Consider the following 25,372-nt stretch of genomic DNA (forward strand, 5'->3'; position numbering starts at 1 on the left):
CTTCTACGAACACTTTGCCCACGTCTCTCCCTGCTTTCCCCACTAGTGTTGGGAGAAGAGTTGGACTTGTGTGCGTTTTGTGTTTTGTGAACACTGCTGCGTCGCATGGCTGCACCACTGCCGCGCATGGACGCACCGTGACCGGCGCTGTAGAAAGTGTGAACACTAACACCACAGCTACTAACACCACTGGTCCTAGCACTATTCTCACCACCCCCGCTACTTCTACTAGCACGCTCACTAATTGACAGATCGACATCTCCCAAAGGTGGATTTTCCCCTTCAGAATCAGGATCAGCGAATAGGAGACCCATCACTTCACTAAGTGTAAACATTTTCCTTGCCATTTTCTCACAATAAGTCCTAAATCCAGCAATACCGCTTCAGCATAAAGCTTCGTGGCACACTATCTCCGATTTCTCACCCAACAACTGCTCAGTAAGGAAAGTAGCTATTGGCTGAAAAGTCGCCTAATTTGCATAATTATTTTGTGTGAGAGTGAAGGAACATTTACATTTACACCCCGCTCTATAAACCAGGGCGGGAACGGCGGCGGTGTGTGATACGTGCTTTCACGTGTCTCCAAACACCACAAAAGTCTCCAATAACACCAGAAAAAGTCGCTTTTTACAAAAAAAGTCAAGTTTGGATAATCCCTCCATCCAACCTTTTTATGTTGATTTTCATCTCTTCCTACATTAGCCTCTTCATGCTAATTTGCCGGGTTTTTCAACGTAGCCATCTAGCCGTAGCTAGCCGACCGGAAGTTTAAAAAATGGGGGGGCTGAATAAGGTGAATACACCCACCTGCATTGGCAACCTGACCGCAGCTGCTGCTAACAAAGTTAGCTTAGCTACATAAATCAAGGTAAGCTTAACAGCTAAGTGTAAAAGTAACTGTAGTAGCTCATTGCATACATGTTCACAGTTATATTACATATACAGTAAGAGTAAGTATATCTATGTATCTGATGTTACCATGTAAACTGTCTAACATTAGCCAGAAAAACAAGGATCGCCACTGCCGTTAATTAACGTTATCTAACTATTAGAAACTGTAGCGCTGTAGAATCGTAGAAATATTAACGTTATAGTCTTGCTAACTGCTGGCACATTTTCCCTTGACATGCTGTTCAATAGTCAGCAGATGGAAATTAGCTTATCTAACTAAGTTAATGTTACACTACTGAACACAGTTATTAATGTGTATTATTCTCCCAGTTAAATGAAGTACAATTCAACGTTATGCTATTGTGCGTTAATATTAACTATATGCGGGCCTCAAATATGTAGGAGTCATTTTTCTCTTTCAGAAAGTTATTTTGAGTGCTGGCATCTCCACCTACACGATGCCCCAGAATAGTTACTTTTCTAATGTAATTTAATGTTAAACGTTAACATTTTAGTAAACTTTTTCTGTTAATTTTGCATTTCATAACCTGCACTATGATACATTTCTCACTATTACAATTAGTTTTTCCACCCTGGATCATTAGGGACAGCTGCGTGAAACCAAGAGAGCGACAGAGACCATGGAGAACAACGTTGGCCTGAATAGAGTCTACATCCGTTGGTTAAGCAGGGTAGTCTGAGATAGAGAGCCTTTTTCATTCTTCAACCAGTCCTTATGAGGAAGAGCAGCCAGAGATGTCCTCCTACTCCTTAACATAGATACGCTTCTTAACAGTTTATTCCCCCAAGCTGTGAGCCTGCTACATATAAAATGTCTCATAATGTAGTAAATTTGAAAAACAAAACAAAACTTGTAGTTAATTTAAAATGCACTAGCTGCTGTTTATTAGTGCAGGTTTATTGTAAATGTATTATAAAAGAAAAGTATGATGAATATTTAAAAATGGCATTTTAAACAACTTATTCAACTACCAAAACGATGATTAAATGATTAAATCTAATGTACATGACACTGACATTTTTGAAGTCTCAAAACAAAACACATACAAGGACATGCTCAGACAATTACTAATTCTAACTAATACGTTTAAGTAAAAGTTGTTTAATGCTTTGTGCGCTCAGCGCAACCTGGGCGCTGCGAAACCGCCAGGTTTTGTCACACTGATTGTATCGGCTCAAAGAATGGATGTCTTCTCTCCTGTAGCCAATCATTGCAATGCGGTCCGTGTTGTTGCCAAATTCTGGAGATGCGCGGCTCAGCCAGTTGCCCAGGTCATATCGCAGTCCGCACAGTGCCGACCGTGCTGTATGCAAGACGCATTAAACAGCCATAATACATACTTCTAAAGTGGTAATACCAGTACACACACAATACATGTAACCTCTGAATACTGAAGAATAATAAATGTGCGCACTGTGTATTCTCTAACAGATCCACTTTCGCTTTCCTGAACCTGCTCCATAGCATCTGAACGATAGTGGGATTCAATTTCCACTCATTGTGAGAGGGCCCCCCCCCCCCTTGACATTAGGTCTGCCACCCGGTTCAAAACCCCGGGGATGTAAACTGCTCTGAGGGACAAAAGGTGTCTGTGGGCCCATAACAGGAGGCTTCTGACTATCTCTAACAGCCGAGCCGAGCACACGCCGTGGCTGTCTGTAGGCGGGGCCCAAATAGCCCATCAGGGGCTATGGGGCCGTCCAGGAGCTCATGTCTGACATCCGTGGGTAGCTGCGACATGTGTAGCCAGATGTTGCGCTGGGCCGCAGTCTGCCACGGCATTATCCTAGACAACGCCACCGTGGATGCCGTCGTCTGGGTGAGGACGGCGGTCATAGCCGTAGCTAGCTCCGGGGGAGCATGGTGGCCATGGTGGAAACAGCAGAAGCTAGCAAGGCAATGTTATTTTGTGCTGCGAGGCCCTGGGCTGCACACTGGTGCGAGCGGTCAGTGACCTGAGCACAGACTTGGTCCCGGGGGGACGGAGGTGTGGGCTTTCAGTGGCCGAAAAAGGTGGCCTTCGGGAGCAAGATGGACGCCAGGCTCTGTTCCAGAGGAGGGACCGAAGGGAAGCTTGATTCTGTGTCACCGTGAACCCCGGTAAAAGGTGCGTAGCGGGAAACTGGAGCCTTCAGCTTCTCGGGCTGGGAAAACACCTCCTCCACAAATGGGCGAAGCTCGGAGGAGCTCGTTTGGACGGCGGCTCCTGGACATACACATCCTCACTCAAGAGGCCGCGAGCAGGGGCTGGAAGTTCAGCCGGCATTGCTATGACTCTAAGGTCCGCTGCCTTCTTGATGATGTCTGGCAGATACAAGAAGAGAGCCTTACTCCGGATTTCCACTGAATGCAGAACGTCTGCGGACCGGCTCCGATACGTGCTCCGCCATCCGTCAATACCCACTAGGTCCGGATTTGTTGCAGCACGGCTGTGGCCATGACTGACAGCTGTAGTCACGAGGACCCACAAGTTCTCGCGAATTCACATAGAATAGAACCACAAACCAAGTTTGTTTCCATCCAGAGGAGTAGATGGGAAACGACTCTGTGCTGTGTTTTCAAGGTGTGGTGCAGGGAAATATGATCCGCTGTGAGGAGGTCTTTTTTATTTAGAAAATTAACCGGATGTTTATTTTGTTTCTGTGCTCCCATTTCGGAGCAGATCCGCAGCCGCTAAGCAGCCAGTGGAAATTGGGGGTTAGCGGTGGAGACCGGAGCTGCTTGTGGCAGAGGGGAAGACCGCCGAGGCGATGACCCTGACCGTTCCGGAGACGGGGAGAGCCTTAGTGGCAGGGAGTCAGTCAGTGTACTCGTGCCCGGCGAAGATGTCCAGATCCAGGGTGTCGCCAGGGTCCTGTCGGTCCACCCAGCTGCCATCCCCCTCACCGTCGACCTGGAGAGCCAGAAAAGCGTCCGCCAGAACGGGCAGGAGGCCTGAGGGGTGAGCACCACCCTGGCGTGAACGGCACCGAGGCAGGACTCGCTACTGGGGTGGAGATCCAACAGCAGGATGTAGCCAGTAGTAATCTGGCAGCTGGTACAGAGGCGAACACTGCTTTCGGACATTGATTTCATCCTCAGCCGCAAGGTGGAGCGCATTTGCCTTTGATTCAAAAAGGTAACCAAGGTATGGTTCGGGACTGATGTATCCATCTATTGGCCCTTTGAGTACAACCCTTTTCAGCCTTTTGCCAGTGGATTCAGCACCCTGCTGCTCACAGACTTGATCAGGCAAGTAGCTTAAGAGGATCTACCTGCTCTCCCTCAGAAGCCTTGTTGGCCAACTGTACCTCACCCAGCACTGACTTAAAAAAAGTCAGATACAATACATTTTGAGGACCACTGTACCTCAGCCATGTAGCAATGTTCACTGGACTTGGTGACTGCAAAATGCAGCCTAAGCTCTTCCCACTGGTCTAAAATGCGTGAAACCGCAGGTTCAGTGGAGAGCTAACACGTTTGCTGGCATCAGGGGGAGGGCTGCTGTCTTGACGGCGCTTAAAAAACTGGCGGATATCCATTTTTAAAATCCATTCATTACATGAGACGCGATGTAGTGTAGGCTAGTGACTGACGAATCTTTGATGCAGTCTGCTGCTTCCTGCTGGCTACGCAAGAGATTGGTCAACACTGACAGTCCCATAATGCAGCGCAATATGGATAGACTTCATCTTAGGTTTAACAACCTATGAAACTAATAATGAACAATAAGAAACTAAAACGACATAAGCTTAATTTAGAATGGATTAGGAACGATAGGCTATTTAGAGGTAGATAAATGCCATTTAGAGGTGGTTAAACGCTATTTCCGAATTTCGGGAGATGCGTAAACGGTGTTTACGTGCGTTTAGCCTCAACTACATCCCTGGGTGTGAGAGCCTGAGCTCGTAGTTCATATGAGGAATAGGGGGGAGAGAGAGAGACATGGTTGAAATCACCTGTGATAATGATGAAGGCACCAGGGTGTTTTGTTTGTAGACGTGCCATTACAGAGTGGATGACGTCACATCCTGCTTCTGCGTTCCCCGATGGCGAATTGTAAACATTTATGGCTATAACATTTGTAAATTCCCTTGGCAGATAGTATGGGCGAAGCCCAATGGCAATAAGCTCTACGTTCGGGCTGCATTCACGCTCTTTTACAGTAATATGACCAGGGTTGCACCACCTTGTGTTCACCAATAAATCTCTTTTTCTTCATCCTCCGTTTAACACCCGCCCTACAGCCTCGCTGCCTTCTCCGCCTTAGCTCATCCAGTATTGTTGGCTTTTCTCTGGCCAGAAGAATCGGTCGCCTCAGGGCAATCGGCTGGTCGCGCGTGTACACAATGTCGGCAATGTTATCAGCATGGCTTCCAGTAATCAGTAGTGACACGAAACAAAACATTAAAAGGATTCCAACCACTGAAGAAGCATCTTGTAAAAGATACAGTGTACGTATGGAAAAAACACAATAAAAATTAGTACCTAGAGCTGTTCTGACAGGCAGCCACAGGCACAGCGCCTGAACTTGATTTAAAAAGAGAAGAGAGAGATGGATAAGTGACAGGCTGTGGTGGTTGGAGTCCGGCTGGCTGTGAGTTCCTGTTTTTCTTTTCCTCATGTTTTGCTGTCAGTTTGTGTTGCCTCTGTTTCTCTCTGTGTTCCCCCCTCCCTTCCTGTCTGTGCCAGCCAGCTGATTGCGCACACCTGCTCGCCTCCTCACTACCGCTCTTCCCACCATACACACCTGCGGGCCATCAACTCCAATCAAGCCCAGTATATAAACCCCGGATTGACTCACCACCTTCGCTTGATCGTTGCTCCTGCCTACTTGGTGACACGCGTCTCAAGCTTCTGCAAATTCCCCTGAGTGTTCTTCTGCTTGTCTCTTTGTAATCCGTTTTCTGTCTTTTTTGTTTCAGCCATTGCCTTCCTCGTCACTCTGCCTCCAGTCAGCTGGCTCCTCCATCCAGTTCCCCCTCACGGTTTCCTGCACCAGCCTGCCTCAGCCCTCGCCTCTCCGCGCTCCAGTACTTCCCTGTCGAGTTCTCAGACCCGGTCTCCCCGTGCCTCTGTTCCCGGTTCCAGCCCCCGTGCCTGTGCTCCCCTCTCTGGCATCCACCTCCCCACTTCCCCATTCACTTTCCCACTTTTCCTAATAAAGTGATTTGTGCTGAGTTCTGCATTTGGGTCCGTTCTGTCCTAACCGTAACACAGGCATTAAAAATCCTTCAGCGCTGCATCGGGATTGGCCTTTAGTTGTGACCTGAGTGTAACCACCTCTCACCCAGACCCTGTTTACATGGTTATTTTTACAAACTGAGACATTTCCCTTCGTTTGTGCCCTTCGTTTACACGCAAACGGAGAATTTGCCTGTGAAACCGAGTCTTTCTAAAAACTCCAGCCAGAGTGGAGATTTTGGAAATCTTCGTTTGCAGGTTTGCATGTAAACTGAGACAGACGGAGGTTTAAGCAGCCGAGAGAGAGAAAGAGGAAGTGATTGGTTGCTGTTGTTGCTATTTTTGGGATTCTGATTGGCTAACGTGGGCTTGAGCTTCTCGTTACACTGCCACCTACAGGTTTGATTTGCTCTTGACTGCATTGACGGCATATATACACGGGTACGTGTAAACGAACACTTTTCTGAAAACTGACAGCTGTGCACAATGTTATTTTTGAAAACGGTGAGATTGAAATGTCCGTTTATGGAAATAGCAGGCCACGTGTAAACGTAGCACCAGTGTGTTCTGTTTGGCTCGAACTCCTGCAATCCTGCAAAGGATAAGGGCGTTGTATATCCTAACAGTGATATAGAGACAACACTGGCACTGAAAGGCCCCACATCAATTCTTGCTTTCAATTCTACAGGCTTTGAGCTCAAACATGCTTTCTGCATAAATCTTTAGCAGGATCATTCCCGACTGTGTTGAATATCCAGGTTTTCCATCTGAAGTTATATGTTGTGACTGGTCCCAAAAGACGAGGACACATTGGTCAGAAGTAGTCCTCTGAGTAAAGTCAAACAGCCACCAATTAAACCAGAGACATCTGTCAGGCCTTCATTTGGCTCTATGATATCTCTGCCCCTCAGCTTCAATGAGAGCTGAATAGAGTCAGGAGCCAAGTGGACATAAGGCACATCACACTATTACTGTAGCAAAAAAGAAAAAAATTTAAACATATAAAAGAACCCATACCTACATTAAGAAAAGGTTTTATTTAAAACAAAATGTAGAAGGAAAATAGTAGTAGTAGTAGTAGTAATAGTATGTAGAAGAACAAATGTTAAAGTTGCTCTTCCTAAAAGTCTATACACTTAGCTACATAGAAATATGTCTCAACAAATATTGAGTAAAAAAAAAAAACTATGCATATCCTGTTTGCCAGAGGATTAACCATATTGATTTGGGACACTTGAGTTGTACTCAAGCATCACATTTCTGACACTGCAACATGCTGATTGGAATTCATAAGCCTGTTCATAATGTCCAGCACTTCAATAGCCAATGGAAAATAATGTCAAAATGAAATAGCACAACATGGTGTCAACATAAAACACAGCACTTTCAAGCCGTTCACTTTGCGGTGAAAACAAAATACTTTCACCCGGGACCACAATCTTTTTCCTAAACGTAGAGTAAATAGTCATTAGGTGCATAACCTTAACTGTCAGCACCGCACCTTTTCTGGCTAAACTCCACTACCATGGCCCCTGAAAGCACCGTCATATAGCGGTGCCTGTAGCCGGCTCACAGTCACCTATTGGCGACTATACAACTGCTGCTGGTAGCCGGCATCCTGGAGCTCTGTAGCGGCTAAATACTATAATACTCACAATACAGAGCTTCTTAGTTTAAAATACTTCTATTTTAGGTATATAATCAATATATGGTCTAGATCAGGGATGTCAAACTCAATTTCACTAAGGGCCACACTGGAAACAAGAAGAATCATATCAAGGGCCAAACATGTAGAGTTTATTGACATACTTTATTTAATAGAAAAAGTCCAACATCTTTTACTGTATTATTGCATGCCCCACATAGTCTTTTCACTTACAGCTTGGTCGACATAAATTCCCAAAAAAGTAACTTAGCCATCGAAGAAAAAGCAACGAAAAAGGTTGAAAAAAGCAGAGAAAAAAACCTTCAGAAAACATGCCAAAAACCAACATAAAAAGTAGCAAAAAGCTTGAAAAAAAAGCGCCAAACGCATCGGCAAAAGTGACAAAAACCTTCAGAAAAAGCGACAAAATGTTGAAAAAGCGACAAAAACTAGGCGGGCAAAAATTTATTATGAACCTTAATTGATATGCGGGGCTGGATCAAAACCTGCAAGGGGCCGGATTTGGCCCGCGGGCCTTGAGTTTGACACATGTGGTCTAGATTATTGGTGAAGTATGACCACTTGGAGTGGAGGATACATTTTGTCCCAACTGGGGATAAAAATAATTCAGCAGATGCAGGGACATGTAGACCAGAAAGGGGGAAACCCCCCCTGGCAAATCGCACGCTGAATATACTTTATGCATAAAAGAAATAACCTACAAGTTGTCTGTCCTGTTTGGTGCTGTCCCTTTAAGCAGTCAGTATGGCTGTGATTGGGCTGATGAGTGCGTGTGTTTGAGTGTGTGATTCTCCAGTGGGGCTCTAGAGCAGCAGGTACAGTAGCTCCCAGACTGAGAAGCATGCAGTGTGGGCTCACACATTCAACTGCACACACTCTGAGCAGACAGAGACGGCATGAGTACAGTGTCTGAGTCTTTGGTTGGCAGCAGCAGGTCTCTGTCTGCAGCCAAGAGACACAAAAGTATCAGGAAGAACTCCAGAAGGATTTATTCAGCCTACCAGGAGCAGGGGTGAGTCTGCTCACTCTTTTTTTATTTTCTTTCTCCATGTGATCTATCTTCCTTTTATCAGGAGTTTTTTGGAAGCCTTTCTGCTATTTTCTTTCTCTCTGTCTCTGTCTGCCTCATTCGTTATGGCTGTCATCTCTCTGAGCTTTAAATGACATCCTGTAGGTTATACAATTAGTCCTTTACTTAATCTAATCATCAGCCAATACTACACACAGTTTCCTTTGTGCATACATTGACTGCTATCCAGGGACATTCTCACCTGTTGGTCATCTTTGTGAATTTAGTCTCAGCTCATTAATCCAAAGTGGTTATCAAAGATTTTGACTGTGCGTATAAACAGTGACAAATTCAGTTTTGAATTTTGCTACAAAGATGTACATATAAAGAAATTAACCGTATCTGCCTGAATACAGTTTAAAATGGAGCGTAATCCATGCATCACTCTACCTTTTCACTGTAATGCCAATCAATCATTTTGTTTAATTCCGACAATTGTAAACAAATGTAATTATTTCCCGATTCAATTCCGATTTGATTTGATTCAATATCGATTTGATTAGGGAGATTTCAAAGATTCTAAGAGAACTAATGCTGTAAATTGTACAAGGAACCCTCTAACCTGCTGCATTATTAAAAATATTAAAGTTATGTTACAAATTGACCTCGTATCAGTTACATAGAGACAGAAAAAGTGCTTTCTTTAGTTGGTTGTGTGATACAGAGACGGTATACCTAAAGCCACACATCTGTCAAAATGGCAGATTTTCCCCAGCCAATATTTCGCCGAACTTTGGAGCATTATTTAGCATGACATGGATTCTTTAGGTCATCTAGCTTCATATGATACCAATTTCTTCACTGAAAACGGAGCTTCTTGAAAGATCGATCTTGGGATTTAATCAATCGTTATTGGATTATTGAAATGTAGATAAAAAAAATTTTTAAACCCAGCCTTAATAACTTGGTGATAATGGAGCTCATATGTTATCAAAGTTAATCCAGTGATCATTGAACATTGTTTAGAAATGCTCACAACCAGCTGTGAATTGTTCTTTACCCTAATGGAAAAACCCAGTTTCTTTATTTGTAATGGTGATGTGTTTGATTTATGGCATGCTACAGAGGTTACTAACTGCCAGATGTACTAACGCTTTTGCGCCCACTTCAGGCGTATTTGTTTCGCAACGTGCGTGTAAAAGCATGGTGGTGAGGTATGTACAAACAGGCAGCACTGAGGTCGCGGGAGCTGAAAATGGAAAATTGCGCTTTTCCGTGTCATGTGTATGCATTCACGGGAGGGGCAAGGGGAAAGTGGGGGTTTCCCATAAAAAGATGAGAGGGGAAGCGTAAAATGCGCCTAATTATGTATTCCGGGGTATGTAAAAAAAACGCCTGTGAAAGCACGGCTCTATTTTGCGGTGAAAATTCTCCACCTATTTAAAAGCAGGTGTAAACCAGCCACAAGCGGGTTTCCTCGCGTATGCCTCCTGGTGAAATGGCAGCAGTAATCCAAGCAAGACAAAGACATGGGCCAAGGAGACGAGCTGAAAAGATTTTTGTCACAAGGATCACACTTTTTCAGTTGAGTGAACACAAAATCATTAAGCGTTACAGATTAAGCAGCCATGCAATATTACTGGAAGTTACTGGAAGAAATCAAAGATGACATTGAATCTCCAACTCAGCGTTCACATTCCATTGCAGCAATTTTTAAACTCCTCGCTACATTATAAATATTGGCATCAGGATGATTTCAAACAGTCATAGAATCAGCAGTGGGAATATCGCAGTCTGCACTCATGCCGTATCATAGCACAAATACTTAACGCTTTCCTACAGCGCAATTTACGGTATAGTGGGCGGAGAAAGGCGCTGATTACCCGATGAACTGCAGGTTTGGTAAATACAATGTAAGCTGATGTATCACAGCGTGCGCTTTCTGCGGGTTGGCCATGGCGCTGATAACGCTACATTCGCAAATGTACGTACATCTGGCCCAGAGTATCTCATTTATTTGAAGGATGCATGGAACTCTCTTATCATTTACGCTTCAGGAATATAATTGTCTCCTTTTTATTTATACTTTTAAATACGACATCAGATTAACTCTACTCAAGTCACTAAAACCGCTGTCCTCTTCTGTATTTAAAATCTACCCAGCATTTATTACAAATACATCACAGAATACAGAGACAAAGAGGTTATTTGTATTCTGCGTTATGATATGGTAATGTAGGGGTGCAATTAAAGTATGATTTACTATGTATTGTAATGTCGATGAATCAGTAATATAGTACACAACAAGACAAACAGCAATCATCTTCTCATAATTACAAGTTACATAACAGAGAAAATTAGACACCTGAATTTATAACACCTGTTTACAGTTCAGTAGACTGGGAAAACACTATACAAAAAAAAATAGCATTAACTTATCCTAACAATATACATCTGTGCAGGATATGTGCTTGTTTATTCTGATCCCAAAGTTAATCAGATGCATAAGTACCTCACACTGGTATGGCCACTTCTTTTTTTACATATGCATGCAGAATATTGACACGCATAAGTGAGTGAAAAGCTTGCGCTGTAGAGCACTGTAAATTATTCAGTTAGTTGAGTTTTTTTTTCTCACTAGAATTCATTCATCACCCGCATATACCTGATAAGCTTGTGATTTCCCTCTATGTGCCACAGCGAGTTGGGACCTGCAACACTGTAGGTTCTCCTTTGCAATCGGTGAGACAATGCTCTGTATGAAGCTCCAACGGAATTCACTCGAATCAAACTCTCTTACACTCCTTATCTGCACACAAACACCCGTAGCAGCTAATCTGGCCCAAACAGAATTAACTCCCATCTCTTCATGTTCTCCAACCATCTGCCGAACCACTTCATCAAGTTCTGCATCAGAAAGACTTGCATACCTCATTAAATAGTACAAGTTAAACTGCCTAGGAGAAAGAACTCAATTTCAGTTTGTCTTTTGCGTTCACTGAATGTGATTTTACAAAAACAAAACTTCACACTGATACAAATAAGAGCAAGAATAATAGCAGTTTCAGTAATAAACTAAACCTTGAAACAAGACCACACTAAATATTCATGTTTCATTTTTAATTTTAAATGCAAAAAATATGGCCATTGGTTTTCATGCTCAAAATGACCCAACTGTGTCAGATAAATGTCTTTATGCATAATATTGCATAATTTGACTTTTGCTTATTCCAGTTTATTTTGACCTGCTTATACCCAATGCCATCTTTAAATGAGCGGTGTCTATCAATTCCACTAAATGTATAGTTATATAGAAAAAAATCATGTCAGGGCTTGACAGTGTACTGTAAAATGTACCGCCTGTTCTCATCCACATTACAGGCCAGGCGCAGCTCATCTCAAACCTAGTGTTTCAGGTGGAAGCACTGCAACAATGGGCAGTATGAGAAACATGTTTTTTGAACATCAAAGCATGTAAACCTATTCTAGGAGACCCCAAGAAACCCTATACCAGGTGTGTCAAAGAGAATCACACCGAGGGCCAGACGTAGAGAGTTTATTGACGTGCTTGTTTCATCGAAAATGTCAAATATCTTTGACTGTATTACTTCACCTCACTATTTTGACATCGCTGTAGTGCTGTAGTCATTTTTGTATGTTTTTTTCTATGTCTTATGGCTTTCTCAGACGTTTTTGTCACCTTTTTATTTAAATTGTCGCCTTTTTTCACATTTTTGTCACCTTTTCGGACTTTTTTTTAATACTTTTTTTTGCATTTTTGTCTACATAAAGCCCTACATAAGTCAGCAAAAATGTTCCTTAGCCATCATAGACTGTAGCAAATCAAGCAAATCTTTTTACAATGCATTGAGGAGGGGAACAGTGTTGTGATTGGCTGCAGCCTAACCCTGTGTTGTATTCGTCTTTTAACTTGAACTTTGATGACTTTACCTTGAATGAGCCCAACATTAGAAAAAGTTAAATATTGCCTTTATAGAGCTCAACATTGACCGCCCACTTTTTTAATGGCTCTGGTTCCGGAAGTATTTTTCCACATTTAATTGTTTCATTGACGTTTAAAAAATTGCCTATATAAAGAGTTTTAAGCCTGGAACCAAGCCAACCAGCTATAAGATGATTCGTGAAAATAAAACATTTGATTCGGCGCAAAAAAAAAAACATTTTGTAAATGGCAAAAAAAAGGCAAAAGGTATAAAACTGTGTGTAGAGAAACTATCCCAGACTTGAATGGTAGAAACCAAACTCGATCTAGCGTTCGCGTTTTCGCGCGTACGGTAAACCTTTCCATATGCTTATGATTGTGGGTGGTGTAGTTTTTCTCCATAAGATCCTGAATAAAACATGTTTTTCTTAATACAAGTTTGATTTCATACGGACTTCTAGCTTTTACAGAAACTTTCGTTACACAACATCGTAGCTTGTGGTCAGTCTGCCTCGGATGGTTTAGACATTATGGCTGATAATCAAAATCGTTGTAGAAATGCATGTTAAGTTTCGTCTGTACTAGATAACCCTACTTTGCAAACCGGAAGAACTACCAACCCAAGACCCCATTTCTACAATACTTGATAATTTAACAAAAATAAACCAACATCTTTACTTTTTCTTAATGTAGATCATTTAGATACAGTGGAATTAATACTTTGGCTGTACTACATATTGTGTATAGTCAGTAGATAAATATTTTTAAAACTCTAGATATTTGCAAACCGGAAAAACTATGTGGTGATGATTTGTACCAAGGCCCATAGCGCGTTGTTTAAAAAATATAATAGTGTTTTTCATAGAAAGGGAAGTTGTAAATACTGAATTAATAGTAATTTATGGAGTTTAATATAATGGTAAATACATTTGTGTAATTAGATTTTAAATACCTAATTGTTAAATGGGTGAAAATGAATATTAACCATATATTGCACATATGCGACAGTACCTCGTAAGCTATTTTCACCTATTTAGCGATTAGATTTTCAAAATCTGATAACACCAGTGTGTTCACCATCCCAAAAAACCCCAGTGTGTATCCAGAATTCTACACTGCCAACCTTTACTTACGAAAAAATATACCATGGTATTTTTCAAACTACAACTCCCATTATTAACTCCCAGCCACAGAACATGTTACAATGCTAGTATACTTTATAAGAACTCGTTCAGGGTGGGTGAGTGGACTCGTTTGGCTCCTGGTTTTGATAGGCGTCATTCAATTTCAGATTGCCGCCGGCCGAGCAATCTGAATCATATAGGCCTACGGTAGCCTACATAATACAAATACATGAAACAGTATTTTTATGATTATCTTTATTGTATAAACTTTCAGACCCAATGTATGACCAAAGCAAAAATATTACGTAGCATACATTGTTTTGTTTTCTTTTGGATTTAGGATGATATGCTGTTTCCCATGCCCAGAACATTGCCTGAACTTTCTACCTGACCCCTGCAAAAGGATGGATGAGATTGACCTGTGTGTCTACATAGGGCTGCTAATCTTAGCACACACACACACACACAGGTCCTGAGGCAAGGCTGAATCTAGTCTTTGGGATGCAGAGATCCACAAGTACTATCTCTTGATACAAAAATATTCTTAACCGCATATGCAGCCCCTTAAAAAAATAATATTTATAATAAATCTCCACTTCAGTAAAGAAAAGCATTATGACAGAGCTTGTATAAAAACAACTGGTGTCTTCACTGAATAAATGTAGTCGTATTGCACTGTGAAGAGGAAAAATTCAGCTTTCACACACTTTGTGATCAATGACAGGTTGTTTCTTCATCCTAAATAGATTTGGCATTCATAACTCAATTACAGTAAGCTGCTTTATTTTAGGGGTTTACTGAAGGCGGGGAATTTTTCGACCCGGAGGACAAGGGTTGAATACACAAAAGGGAAGATAACACCAGGGTTAACAAGCAATTAAGCTGCCTGTAACAGACTTCTACCTGTTGCACTTCAGTCAAGCCGGGTTTTTTTTATTGTGTGTGGCTTAATGTGATGAAATACACTCACCTTACAAATTATTAGGAACACCTGTAAGATTTCACGGTAATGCAATTATCTAATCAACCAATCACATGACAGCTGCTTCAATGCATTTAGGGGTGTGGTCCAGGTCTAGACAATCTCCTGAACTCCAAACTGAATAGGCTCGTTCGAGATGAAGTCCGCTCTCAAGTCGGACAGTTTCCAGCCGTTTCCAGCAGCCTTCAGGCTTAACAGGAAGTGACAGAAACACTGGTGGTCCGATTCCGATTTAATAAAATTTTATCAGACCCATATATCAGCTTACGTACACAGTCTCCAGTTGTTTTTATTGTGACAGATTAGCTGTCAAGATTGTCTACATGTGATCTGTTGCTGATTTTAATTAACAACAGACTTACATGATTTGTAATCTCAACCGATTAAGTCTCTCTGACTTCTAAACGTAACTATCAGCCACACAACATGTGTTCTGTACAGAATCAGCTTTTAAATCAGACAAATCGCAGTTAAAATCCCTCCGATTCAAAATCAATAAAAAGTTTATATAAAACGTCATCATGTTGAGTCGATTCTGAACCAATCAGCTGTTCGATCAGATGAGAGGCCGACGTTTCCCAGCATGCACTGGGTCCACCTGCGTCCGCCTGGCTCTTGCAGTTGGTGAAAAGCAACTGCGCTACCTGCGTCTCAGAACTGCGGCCGCCTTGGTCTTGTGAGATTATCGTTGCCCACGTGTGCATGACGTCAGAGCAAGTCGGGATCAAGTCGGACACAAATCTAACCGGCATGCATTGGGCGCCGATTGCCGGTGATCGATTCTACGCAGATCTGGCTCATCTCGAACGAGCCTAATGTCAAAATGGGAAAGAAAGGTGATCTAAGCAACTTTAAGCATGCCATGGTTGTTGGTGCCAGATGGGCTGGTTTGAGTATTTCCCAATATGCTCAGTTACTGTGATTTTCACGCACAACCATTTCTAGGGTTTACAAAGAATGGTCTGAAAAGAAAAACATCCAGTATGCTGCAGTCCTGGGGGGCGAAAATGCCTTGTTGATGCTAGAGGTAAGAGGAGAATGGGCCGAGTGATTCAAGCTGATAGAAGATCAACTTTGACTCAAATAACCACTCGTTACAACCGAGGTACGCAGCAAAGCATTTTTGAAGTCACAACACGCACAACCTTGATGGGCTACACCAGCAGAAGACCCCACCGGGTACCACTCATCTCCACTAAAAATAGGAAAAAGGGGCTACAATTTGCACGAGCACACTACAATTGGACAGTTGAAGAATGGAAAAATGTTGCCTGGTCTGATGAGTCTCGATTTCTTTTGAGACCTTCAGATGGTAGTCAGAATTTGGGGTAAACAGAATGAGAACATGGATCCGTCATGCCTTGTTACCACTGGGCAGGCTGCTGGTGGTGGGGGTGTAATGGTGTGGGGGATCCCTTTCACCTTCAGAACTGCCTTAATTTTTTGTGTCATTGATTCAACAAGGTGCTGGAAGCATTCTTTAGAAATGTTGGCCCATATTGATAGGATAGGGTCAAACACAGTATTAGTATGGTGTTCCTAATAATCCTTTAGGTGAGTGTATAATGGAGGTATCTTGAGGCCCTGGAGTATTATCTAAAAGGCCGCACTAAGGAAGCACTCCTACCCAGTACATTTATTTTTGCTGCATTGGTATTTAAACTGAACTACTTCTTCTTCTTCTTCATTGGAGATTTCTTCCTACAATGTAAAGGAACATCGATGGGTTGTGCTTTTGAGCCGGAATATACTAATTTATATGTTTTTGTTTTAACAGTTATGTTTTTAACACTAATAGAAACACGTTCCTTCTTAAATTCCTCAAACGGCTTACATATAATATATTTAGCATTTTCCAAGTGACTAGCAATCATACTGTACAAGGGGCAAGTAAGGCTTCTATTGGAATTCCTCACAGTACATTCAGTACTTAAAAACCACAGGAAGTGGATGTGTTGTTACTGCCAGTGATTGGAATGTGATTGATTGGTTATTTCTGCCTGCCTATCCAATGTTCAGAGGTATGTTCCGATAAAGGTCTGTCAGATTGAAAGTGATAGATTTAAGTGTGAGAATATCTCTTTTGTCTATCAGAGCCTCTTAGAGACCTAGAATCAGGTTTTGGCATGCCAGTCGTTTTTTTTTTTTTAAATGTGTGTTGTAAACTGGCTTCTGACTTATTGCCAGTGTGCCCAGGTAAAATGACTTGCACACTCTAATCCTCTCACCCTCAACATTCAGGTAGTATTTAAATGAGACTGTGCGTTTTCTTTGTGATTCGCAGCATGTTTGCCTTTCTTTCATCGCACACATTCTGTTGTCATTGCAATGTAATCATGTTTCCTCTTTTGTGTCAATTTGTAGTAGTCCAAGAACCATTGTTCCCTTTCAGTAGTGGTTAAATTCTGTACACATTTAAATTTACAACAGAGGGCACAATTTGTCTGTGATCTTACTTTTTTGGCTGGAACTTTTGTATTGCTTGCATTAGTGTATTCTTTGCCTTTTTGATGTAGCGTCTTGTGGATATTTTCTTTCCATATAGATGGTTTTGATGATCTTTTTCTGGTCTTTTTCTTTGGTTCTGAGCTGGTAAGTGTGCCCCCCAGCTCCTCTCCTGCCATGCCCGACTCCTCTGCAGCCCCTACTCCACCTTACAGTAACTAGCTCAGCATCTGGCTCAACATCACCAGCCTGTGGGAAAATTACTGATATTATACCATTGCTGTAATCATGTAGCACAATAGAAAACAAATGAGAATGAAGTATAACATTAAAATGCTTTTAGGCCCATGTATTCCTCCATTCAGATTTTTTATTTAGTCCAATCAGTTTTAGATTAGATTAGATTCAACTTTATTGTCGTTGCACAAGTAAGGACAACCAGTACAAAAAAATGCAGTTTAAAATTTAACCAGTAGTGCAATCATTAAAAAGTGCTGTATTTTTTCTTCACGCACGCACACATAAATGAGAATCAAGTATAAAATTTAAAACTTTTTTAGGCCCATGTATTCCTCCATTATCAGTTTTCCATCCCGTCCCACCCTCTTTTTCTTTTTTCCTCTCCGCCTGGTATTTTCCTCTCTACAAACACATTACAACACCATTACAAATACAGTCACAACCAAAAAAAGCCTTGCCAAACATCAGTTCAAAATAGATTTTTATGCTAAGACTAGTGCTAGCTAATGATAGCTAGCATTAGCTAACATGACCTAATTCTAAAAGTTGTCCTCACCAAAATCCAAAAGCTAGAATGCAACTACAAATGGAAATTCAGTTATATCCAATAATTTCCTTGCCAAACATCATCCAACTTGATTTGTATCATATTCTAAGACTAGTTACTGCTAGCTAACGTTAGCTATTTTTACAAGTTGTGTTCAGCAGAATCAGGAACTACTGTACAATATGTGCAAGAAAGAAGAAAAAATGCTACACTCAATTGTGCCTCCCTTGCAATGCAACAGAAAAATATTTTGGCATGAGGCAACCATCCCCCTAGTAGACGGTAATCAACTTTTACAACAACAACATAACTATTACGTATAATATACACTCACCTTAAAGATTATTAGGAACACCTGTAAGATTTCTCGTTAATGAAATTATCTAATCAACCAATCACATGACAGCTGCTTCAATGCATTTAGGCGTGTCGTCCAGGTCTAGACAATCTCCTGAACTCCAAACTGAATGTCAGAATGGGAAAGAAAGGTGATCTAAGCAACGTTGAGCGTGGCATGGTTGTTGTTGCCAGACGTGCTGGTTTGAGTATTTCCCAATCTGCTCATTTACTGGGGTTTTCACGCACAACCATTTCTAGGGTTTACAAAGAATGGTCTGAAAAAGGAAAAACATCCAGTATGCGGCAGTCCTGGGGGCGAAAATGCCTTGTTGATGCTAGAGGTCAGAGGAGAATGGGCCGAGTGATTCCAGCTGATAGAAGATCAACTTTTACTCAAATAACCACTCGTTACAACCAAGGTATGCAGCAAGGTATTTGTGAAGCCACAACAAAAACAACCTTGAGGCGGATGGGCTACACCAGCAGAAGACCCCACCGGGTACCACTCATCTCCACTAAAAATAGGAAAATGAGGCTACAATTTGCACAAGCTCACCAAAACTGGACAGTTGAAGATTGTAAAAATGTTGCCTGGACTGATGAGTCTTGATTTCTGTTGAAACATTCAGACGGTATAGTCAGAATTTGGCGTAAACAGAATGATAACATGGATCAGTCATGCCTTGTTACCACTGGGCAGGCTGGTGGTGGTGGTGTAATGGTGTGGGGGATGTTTTCTTGGCACACTTTAGGCCCCTTAGTACCAATTGGGCATCGTTTAAATGCCACAGCCTACCTGAGCATTGTTTCTGACCATGACCATCCCTTTATGACCACCATGTACCCATCCTCTGATGGCTACTTCCAGCAGGATAATGCACCATGTCACAAAGCTTGAATCATTTCAAATTGTTTTCTTGAACATGACAATGAGTTCACTGTACTAAAATGGCCCCCACAGTCAACAGATCTCAACCCAATAGAACATATTTGGGATGTGGTGGAACGGGAGCTTCGTGCCCTGGATGTGCATCCCTCAAATCTCCATCAACTGCAAGATTCTATCCTATCAATATAGGCCAACATTTCTAAAGAATGCTTCCAGCACCTTGTTGAATCAATGCCAGGAAGAATTAAGGCAGTTCTTAAGGCGAAAGGGGGTCAATCACTGTCATAGTAGGGTGTTCCTAATAATCCTTAGGTGAGTGTATGTGTGACAGGTTATTGTTGGTTTGTAAAGTTTGATGGATGGTGTTGAAGTTTAAAGTGGTGTGGTGCCGGTTCGGGCCTGGTGGATCTGACTCCAAAAGATCACCTCTCAGATTGCACCTTTAAGTTTGAGTTTGTTGAATGGTAGACCAGAAATAACATTCAGGTCAATTATCTTTAGTGACAATATTGCAAGTTATTACAGCATATGCATATGGATCAGATTTCCTTCGAGACTAATCTCTCTCACCCTACTGAACAGACGGTCTCCTCCGGGAATCTGATGTCCGCTAACTCAAAACCTCACGTTTTATGCATCTTCTCGTCTTCTTGCCCATCCCCGTTGGTGCCGTTATCTTCTGGGTGTTGTCCAGGCCTCCTAGTTCCTTATGCCATCATCAAAGCAAGGTCGCCCAAAATACCTTTGCTCTCCCGTTCCCAGGCCAGAGAAGACAGAATTGCCATTTTAATGATTATATTCTGTTTATCAAATGTAGATACTGCTAAAGAATGTTTTATGACTGTCCAAGTGCAGTCTTAATTTTCTGCAGACCCAGGAACGGTGAGAGCCAAGGCCACCCTATGACCTGAATCTTACCGCTCAGTTATTGCAAAATATATTTTACAAGGTTCCTTTATTCTCTGCTCCTCGTCGTCCGAGAGTCTTTTAAACAGCCTAATTGCTTAAGGTCAGTTGGTCCTTTTGCAGATACTCAGGAAGAACAACTCCCTTTTAATATTTATCAAACTAGAAAATATTTCTCACGGAAAAGAGGAACAGAGAAGAAAGGTCAGCGATAAATTTGAGGCCTCTATACAAAATATAATCCTTCAGTGTTAAAGCTAGAACGTCCCCAAAAAGGCAGCAGTGGAGCAAAAGGTGGTAATGTTATCTTGATGAAAATAATTTATAAATTAATAATACATTTATTGAATTTAAATGAATAAAAAAAAATGTAAGCTACACAAAAAAGAAGAAATGACAAGAAAAGAAAATGGAGGAAATGAGAGGATCATTTGCATGTTAAATAGTGGTAGGCGACCCCCCCAGGCTTACAGAAATGGTTTAACCCTACTGCTCAGCAGCCAATGGGAACTTAGGACACTCACCCATTCAAACTGGAGAAGTAGCCAAATGGCTCAAAATCACGTGAAATTAATGCGTAAACTATGCGTTGCTTACGCGTTGTCAACGTGTTGTTAACGTGTTGTCTATGTGTGAAAAATCAACATGTTTACGTGTTGTTTACGTGTTGTTTACATGTTGAGAAATCACGTGTATTTGAACTGTTTGGCTTTCCATCAGCGCACACACGGCGTAGGATTGTGTGAATCACAGGCGAGACGACAGGTTTTTCCTTCGAGATTGTTGTTGTTTCTTCAGTTTTTGGAGCTAGCACAGTGTTGTGAAACGTCAATCTACTGTCAGGTGACAGGAAACAAATAAAAACAGAAACAGTCTTTAAGTAATTTCCTGTATATCTGTAGTTTTAATTTAAAAGAAATAAAGACACTTTATGATCCATTTCTGTGTAAAAAGGCTGCACACACCTTGCATAAAATATATAAATGGACAGACTGATCTCAGGAATTGGCGTATGTATGACACGCCAATTTGTATTCCGTTTTTGCGTGTTATCAAGACGCATAATCGCATTTTTGCGTGTATATCAATGCAAACCGGCCGCTATTGACCTACATTGCAAGTCAATTTCCGCCGTAGCGAGTAGTATAAAGAAACGGGGGATTGAGTATAGGAGGTAGGTTGGGGTGGCGGATGGGCAAAACACAGGACTTTCACCCGGGAAGCCTTACCCAACGTTTCTTTCCTAAACCCAACCATTTATTGTTTTCCTAAGCGTGTTTTTGTCGTTATTTTCCATGTTTTTGTCACTGTTTTGTTACTAAAAGCCTTTCCCTGTGTTCTTTTCCTAAACCCAACCATTTTTTTTTTTTTTAACAGGCGTGTGACGTTGTTCTTGCGATAGTACGTTGCGTTCTCGCGATAACACGCAACGTGGCGAGGCCACGTGGTGGGTATGTTTACATCAGCTGTATACAGCATAGGCATACATGTGGATAGCTGAAAATGCGTACAATAACACGCCATTTGGCTTTATGAAAGTGGCGTGTATATTTACGCAAAGTGATGATGCCATGTTGAAATGGAAGACGGTCCTATTTTTACGCTTGTAGAGCGGATCACTGCAGCGCATACGCACCACCACGCACTGCTCTATGCCTGGTGTAGCCAGTTTCATTGATTATACTGTAGTGGAAGCGTATTTTTGGAACATCCATTCCGCATTCAGTACAGGCCAAAAGTTTGGACACATCTTCTCATTCAATGAGTTTCCTTTATTTTCATGACCATTTACATTGTAGATTCTCACTGAATGCATCAAAACTACAAATGAACACTTGGAATTATGTACTTAACAAAAAAGTGTCTTACATGTCTTATATTCTAGTTCCTTCAAAGTAGCCACCCTTTGTTCTGATTACTGCTTTGCACACTCTTGGCATTCTCTTGATGAGCTTCAAGAGGTAGTCACCTGAAATGGTTTTCCAACAGTCTTGAAGGAGTTCCCAGACATGCTTAGCACTTGTTGGCCCCATTTGCCTTTACTCTGCGGTCCAGCTCACCCCAAACCATCTTGATTGGGTTCAGGTCCGGTGACTGTGGAGGCCAGGTCATCTGGCGCAGCACTCCATCACTCTCCTTCTTGGTCAAATAGCCTTTACACAGCCTGGAGGTGTGTTTGGGGTCATTGTGCTGTTGAAAAATAAATGATGGTCCAACTAAACGCAAACCGGGTGGGATGGCATGTCGCTGCAGGATGCTGTGGTAGCCATGCTGGTTCAGTATGCCTTCAATTTTGAATAAATCCTCAACAGTGTCACCAGCAAAGCATCCCCACACCATCACACCTCCTCATACATGCTTCACGGTGGGAACCAGGCATGTAGAATCCATCCGTTCACCTTTTCTGCGTCGCACAAAGACACAGCGGTTGGAACCAAAGATCTCAAATTTGGACTCATCAGACCAAAGCACAGATTTCCACTGGTCTAATGTCCATTCCTTGTGTTTCTTGGCCCAAACAAATCTCTTCCGCTTGTTGCCTCTCCTTAGCAGTAGTTTTCTAGCAGCTATTTGACCATGAAGGCCTGATTAGCGCAGTCTCCTCTTAACAGTTGTTCTAGAGATGTGTCTGCTGCTAGAACTCTGTGTGGCATTCATCTGGTCTCTAATCTGAGCTGCTGTTAACTTGCGATTTCTGAGGCTGGTGACTCGGATGAACTTATCCTCAGCAGCAGAGGTGACTCTTGGCCTTCCTTTCCTGGGGCGGTCCTCATGTGAGCCAGTTTCGTTGTAGCGCTTGATGGTTTTTGCAACAGCACTTGGGGACACATTCAAAGTTTTCGCAATTTTCCGGACTGACTGACCATTTGTTAAAGTAATGATGGCCACTCATTTCTCTTTACTTAGCTGATTGGTTCTTGCCATAATATGAATTCTAACAGTTGTCCAATAGGGCTGTCGGCTGTGTATCAACCTGACATCTGCACAACACAACTGATGGTCCCAACCCCATTAATAAGGGAAAAAAAATCCACTAATTAACCCTGACAAGGCACACCTGTGAAGTGAAAACCATTTCAGGTGACTACCTCATGAAGCTCATTGAGAGAACACCAAGGGTTTGCAGCGCTATCAAAAAAGCAAAGGGTGGCTACTTTGAGGAATCTAAAATATAATACATTTTTTCAGTTATTTCACTCTATTTTGTTAACTACATAATTCCATATGTGTTCATTCATAGTTTTGATGCCTTCAGTGAGAATCTACAATGTAAATAGTCATGAAAATAAAGAAAACGCATTGAATGAGAAGGTGTGTCCAAACTTTTGGCCTGTACTGTACGTTATGTGTGTGTGGCGAAATGAGAGCTGACAAAACCAAACACCGACAATGCCACCCTGGGAATTTTGAACTGAAAGAAACTTAACACAAGATATCAGTTCAAAATAATAAAACACACTCAAAACAATAGCAATAATACTAATTATCATAATTAGGACAAAACAATGGAACAAAACAAAAGAAACTCAAAAGTTACTAATGGAAAAATAAACTCAATAGTAGAAAAGAAAACCAACAAACGTAACTTTTAGCTAAACTGAAAACAAAACAAAAAGAGAAATAAACAACTTAATCCACTCTATTCCTGTAGGGGGCTAACCCTTCCGCTACATTCATACACTTAAAACTGGGGCCCACACACCAGTGGCCGGACAGTAGTTGCTCAGTGGCAATGCAGCAAGCCTCCACAGCTGCGGCAGCAAATGTTTGGATCGTGCACCGCAAAGGCAGACCGCAGTTCAAATAGTAGAGTCTGTGTTCAGTTGTGCGTAGGCAAAACAGACAGCTGGTGATTGAGTTGCTCGGCGGCTAACAAGAGTCTCCGGCAGCTTCAGTCCAATCCCTAGTGTTTACACAAAACAGAAATTAACACCAAATAAACCTAAAAGGTAACTCCTACCTCATTTAGCCCACATACCGTTCAAGCAGAGTTTGAGTCGATCCGGAGGGAAGACGCTCCAAGACTGCAACGTGCACAGACAGCTATCAGTGCTACTTGCTTTGCATTACTGGGTTACCTCGGCGATGGGGGGAGGGGGAAGGGGGGATGAACCTGCCAGCCGAAGATCTACAGTTTGTAAACTGGGAGCGTTTTCTCCTTGGTTCGGTTTCGTCTTGGGCAGGAGCAAGAAAGTAAACACAGGAAGAAGGTCCTGTGTTCTGGATTAGTGCATATTTCTTGCATCTCCGTGGTCGAACCATTTTAATTCATTTCAGACATTGTTTCTACAGCACGTCTGCTCCGCTCACCAAGACTTCGCTCTGCTGTGCCCGTGTCTGTCTCCAACTTTAGCGCCGGCTGGTTTGACCACGGAAATGCGAGTGACAGCGAGCTTGACCGCAGTCTATTTCTGTGAGAGAAACATTGCAATCTGTTACAGTTTGCTGCCCTGCCGCATCGCAGATTGCAAAGCACACCTGACTACAGGAGCTGTTTAGCTCGGACAGGCAGACATCTGACCTCAAACATCACAGGCTATAACATCATCTCAGTAGGACACAACCAAGGTTATAATTGTTAACGAAAACGAACGAAATAACGAAAACTAGGTGGTAAAAAACATTGTCGTTAACTGAAATAAAAATAAAAACGAGGCATTTCAAAAAAACGATAACTAACTAAAACTGTCATGTAAAATAAATTGAGTAAATGTCCTTAGTTTTCATCTTTGTCAATGTCTTTTATAAAGCAAATACATCTTTCACACACATTACATCTTTCAGAGTTGACATTTCAGACCGTAGACCTGTTTATACAGTCTATGCCATAGACATATATAGTTTCCGACTGGGAACCCAGAAATTCCGACATTCCATGTCAAATTGAACTTGAATTCATGGCGGTACCAAAAGTCGGGAGAAAGCAGCAGAGTTGTATTTGATAAAAGTCAGATAAAAGCAAGTGCCTTGCAGTGGAAGGTGATAAAATATGTGGACAATTTATTAAAGGGAAAAATCCCACAAATTTGAAAGTACATTTGAAAAGCGCGCACAAGGAGGCTAACCTAGCTTACCTTAACAAGGTAAAGGAGAACAAAAAGTCCCCTTTCCCCGAAACAGAAGCTAACCCAGGGCCAGTACAGGGCATGGATGTGTGGGTACAGGGCCAGGCAGCATGACGGAGACAACCTTAGGACAGAGAACA

The 25,372-nt window shown here is 42.0% G+C and overlaps 1 protein-coding gene and 1 long non-coding RNA gene across 2 annotated transcripts in view; both read left to right on the plus strand.

The window, feature by feature from the left end:
- Window positions 1-5,647: 5,647 nt before the first annotated feature.
- LOC114561311 (uncharacterized) lies at window positions 5,648-6,072 on the plus strand. Its single transcript, XR_003693342.1, has 2 exons — window positions 5,648-5,729; window positions 5,818-6,072. It is a non-coding gene; the product is annotated as an uncharacterized LOC114561311 (long non-coding RNA).
- Window positions 6,073-8,638: 2,566 nt separating this feature from the next.
- The window catches only part of tmc3 (transmembrane channel like 3), a 72,031-nt gene continuing 55,297 nt past the window's right edge, over window positions 8,639-25,372 (plus strand). The window contains exon 1 of the mRNA XM_028576936.1: window positions 8,639-8,754. Within this exon, the coding sequence (XP_028432737.1) occupies window positions 8,639-8,754 (116 nt within the window). The remainder of the gene's footprint in view (window positions 8,755-25,372) is intronic.

Source organism: Perca flavescens, chromosome 1, assembly GCF_004354835.1.
Source record: "Perca flavescens isolate YP-PL-M2 chromosome 1, PFLA_1.0, whole genome shotgun sequence".
Taxonomy (NCBI): Eukaryota; Metazoa; Chordata; class Actinopteri; order Perciformes; family Percidae; genus Perca; species Perca flavescens.